This window comes from Pimephales promelas, chromosome 17 (assembly GCF_988280905.1).
Source record: "Pimephales promelas chromosome 17, fPimPro1.hap1.1, whole genome shotgun sequence".
Taxonomy (NCBI): Eukaryota; Metazoa; Chordata; class Actinopteri; order Cypriniformes; family Leuciscidae; genus Pimephales; species Pimephales promelas.
In genome coordinates, this window is record NC_142785.1 from 33752961 (window position 1) to 33756977 (window position 4017).

The window sequence follows — 4017 nt, forward strand, 5'->3', positions numbered from 1 at the left end:
TCTGAGTGTGAAAGTATTCGTAGACTCACTTCACTGACTGTGCAAGTTTCATTACTCTACTAAAGCTAACCCTCGGCTAACAGTCTACTAACTCGATTAGCAGTCGTTAAAGTCCTTTAGTTAGTTAGTAGAGTGTGTAAAGTTGCGGGGAGAGAGATAATCTTGTTTATTTCTCTGCAGATTTATGAGCGTTCGGATATTTGAGCTGGAAAAGAAAACGAAAACACCGAGAGAAAGATCATCCATTCCTGCAGTGTGTTCATTTTTGCTCAGCGAATCAAACTCTCAAAACACTAATAGTTTGTTTAAGCTGTGTGTGTGGGAGTGTTTGTTTGTGTATGATTGTGTGTGTTTGTGCAAAAGTGTATCAGAATGAGTGAGTGTTTCAGTCTTGTCAAACACACTTCTGCACACGGCTCATGGTGTGTTTGAGTGAATGATTGTGTGTGTATATATGAAGAGTTCAGATGCAAAAGCCTCTAAGTGCCATTTGAAATTTTCTTCTAGAATGATCATTTTTATCAAGCTTGTATATTTAAGTTCAGCCATTTCACTTAAATGGCAATGATAATTACCTATTAATTGTTATTTAAGTGAAATTACTGAACTTAAATATACAAGTTTGATAAAAATCATCATTAAAGAAGAAAATTTCAAATGGCATTTAGAGGCTTTTGCATCTGAACTCTTCATGTATACATTAGTATATCGTACACTGCAATTACACACGTGTGTTTTTCTACATGTTTTTATTTCTGAATGTGCATGTTAATAATCAGTGTGTAATCAGTAATGCTTTATATCAAACTTTCAGAATCATTTAAAAAAAAAATGAAAGCATAGTGAACTTTTGAAGCAGTTTAGCGGTGTAAAGTGAACGATTACAGTGATGTGTGTGTGTGTGTGTGTGTGTGTGTGTTTATCCCAGAGACAGATGCTTCCTCTGCAGCGAGTGCTGTCTCGCTCCCACACACCCGTCTCTCTTCTTCAGCGCGCTCCTACAGACAGACAGATCCACTTCAGGCCCATATTGTAATTTACTCAATCCTATCATATATTTAAAATGAGTTGCAGATTTATAACTTTATTCCCTCTGGAGACATTATGACTAACAATAGATGCGTGCGGCTGATGCTCGTTTGGTTATGAAGCGTGTGTGTGTGTGTGTGTGGTCCATGAGTGTGCACACCTCTGGTTGCAGTTTCGCTTGCCGCCAGAGGGGGCGTAGTTCTGCGAAAAACTCAGTCTTGAAACTTTTAAAGGGGACATATCATGCAAAATCCACTTTTTTAGCCCTTAAATGCATTTTGTTGTATATTTGGAGTGTTTATAAGTACAGAAAAGATGAAATTATTCTCTTCAGGTGATTCGTTTATATCTTTATATTCTGTTTTGGTCATATTTTTCAACCTGTTCAGATTTTTTTCTGTTTTCTATGACGTTTTTTGAACTATAACATCACCGTATTTGCAGCGGAACTGACAAATAAGGACATCGACTACCGGCCCAACATTATTTCTCGCTCCGATTTTGTAGTCCGAGCTCAATGATGCAGAAGTTACGAGAGGGCAAGTCAAAATGTTCGGTTGTTGGATGTACGTTAGTGACCTGAAGCACTTCAACAACCTCCGCCAGTATAAAGAAGGGTTTGCCGATCGACTTCGTCTGAATCAGAGGTAAATTCCTTCTATCTTTGGAGACGACGAACAGAGCATTTCCATAAGCTGTAAATATCGTTAATAAAAATAAAGTACTTTACTTTCTTAAAACACATGGTGGTCATGGTTTAGCAGTTCTTTTATCTTTCTTTGTGTGTGTTTTGAAGTAACTTTACACGTCTGCAGTATTATTGTTCTTGAGTTTCATCATTTCTAAACGTATCATATTATCAATACAGATTGTTTGTGGTAAGATTAGACCGTAGTCATTTATCTTGTCAGTGTGCTTGTTTTAATATGAGAAATAGTCGACTTTCACTAATAACACAAAACAGTTAACTCACATAAGTTACCAATACATCCATATGATGAAGAGGTTGTTTAGCAGGTTGGTCGTCGTCTTTATCGACTCGCTCGCTCTGGCTGGAATATGTAAGGCTTGATGGACAAGTCTTCTGTTGTTGACATTTTATTAACGTGTGAATAAAAATGTTCTTTGAAGGTATCGTATATAATCGTATATCTCTAATCAAACTACAATAATGGCTGAACGGGGGAGTTGAACTGACCGTGAACTCATCGACCTGGAGAGCGGGCGGGGTGTGACGCATCTCCTTTTTATTTAAAGGGGCCGCTTTGAAACGGGTCGCTCACAGACGCACATCAGAAAAGGGGCCCGTGGAGCTATAATAATGAGCAATTCAGACCCGAGCATTGCAGTTATGCTTTATATAGACCACAACGGTATGATTTATATGTAAAAATGAATGATTTAAAAGCATGATATGTACCCTTTAAAACGTCTTCAAACTTTCTGGCAAGGCTTTTTCATGCCAACTTTAGCGTTTTGATCCTGTTATCATCATGTGTTGCTGTTCTTTTACGTCTAGAGTGATTTCAGGGCTATATCTTCATCATTATAATGTGTTGATATAATGATGTGTGTGTGTGTGTGTGTGTGTTGAAGGACTCACGGAGGGGAACAGCTCGTGTTCTGCCTGAGACGACACTGCAGGATCCTACAGGAGAGAAACACACACGATCAGATCTTCAGGAGGTCATGTGACAGCGAGGTGTTCGGCGCTTCATACCTCGCCGGAGCGCTCTTGGGAATCGCTGTCGTCTTTGTTGCGTGTCTGATAATCGTCAGCATAAAGAGTGCGATTATATTTACGTGTCTGACGCATTGCAATCGTACAACGGGGATCTAGTTTTGTTTTGAACTCTGAACCCAAAACTAAATTAGACGCTCTCATTATAATGAAGAAATGTGTGTAACACTTCTTAAACAAACGTGTGTCATCAGATCAGATGATATCCAGGCTGATTCTCACCTTTGACCTTTCCTGTCCAGCGTCTTCCGAGTGGCCGAGGACAGAGTCCGTGTGTTTCCAGCACCGTCTGTCTTCTGCGCAGAAGGAAGTGATGTCAGTCAGTGTGTGTGTAGGACACTGTGAGCAGTGTTGGGGCAAACGCATTATAAGTAACTTGAGAAGTTTTCAAGCCACTAGTAATGCATTAATTTTAAATTTACAAAATATCTGAGTTACTTTTTCCAATAGTCCCCATGTTGAGAGATAGCGTAGGCTCACAGGCATTGTGTAAACATGATGCTTATTGTCGCTTTTGGCCGACATTTACTCGTCTCATCTCAAAAACAGATTTCGTATTACTCAAAACTAATAAAAACAGAGAAACGCAATCTCAGAATATTACACAAACCTGCAATAATTAAAAGACACAAATATACTTTATGTATTTAATCTCAGTTTATTAACCAATGCCTTCAGTGATCCACTCTGAGATAAATATCACAGTTGTGTTTCATATTTAATGTTTTATTGCTTAAGTAACCCTGCGTCCCAATTCGCATACTATCCGTCCTAAATAGAATTAGTACGTCCCAAATCGTAGTATGTTGAAATGAGTGTTTCAAAGATACCCGGATGGTCTACTATTTCCGGTCAGAATCCGAAGTGTAGATCCATGCACACTCTAACGGCTGATATTGCCCACAAACCATTGCGCGTCGGACGAGGATTCGGTTAGAACTACAAACAGTGTTAAAAAACTACAGACACGTAGTCGATACGGAGGACGCGCGAGTCCCCGCGGTTGTTTAAAGAGGTTTAGATAAAGAGCTTTGAGTGATTAATTATCAGTATCTAACCTGACAAAAATGAATTTATTCAATGTTCTCCACATTATATTGCATTTGCAGCAGCACTGTGAACTTTTGTAAAGACACGTTTAGCCATTACGTTTTAAATGCATCATTATATTCAAATTGCAAACACGAGGAGAGCACGAAAGACCCACAACTGGCAGATGAACGTGCTCTCCGAAACGGTAGGATATA

At 39.0% G+C, this 4017-nt stretch overlaps 1 protein-coding gene across 2 annotated transcripts in view; it reads right to left on the reverse strand.

Moving 5' to 3' along the window:
• Positions 1–734: 734 nt before the first annotated feature.
• The window catches only part of LOC120462526 (uncharacterized), a 6231-nt gene continuing 2948 nt past the window's right edge, over positions 735–4017 (reverse strand). The window contains exons 7-9 of one of the 2 annotated variants that reach the window (XM_089122439.1): positions 2993–3063; positions 2633–2677; positions 735–998 (exon numbers count right to left, since the gene is read on the reverse strand). In XM_089122439.1, the coding sequence (XP_088978565.1) occupies positions 920–998; positions 2633–2677; positions 2993–3063 (195 nt within the window). In that variant the 3' untranslated portion in view covers positions 735–919. Of the gene's footprint in view, positions 999–2632; positions 2678–2992; positions 3067–4017 lie in introns of both variants that reach the window. The other variant, XM_039651146.2, reaches the window with a different exon arrangement.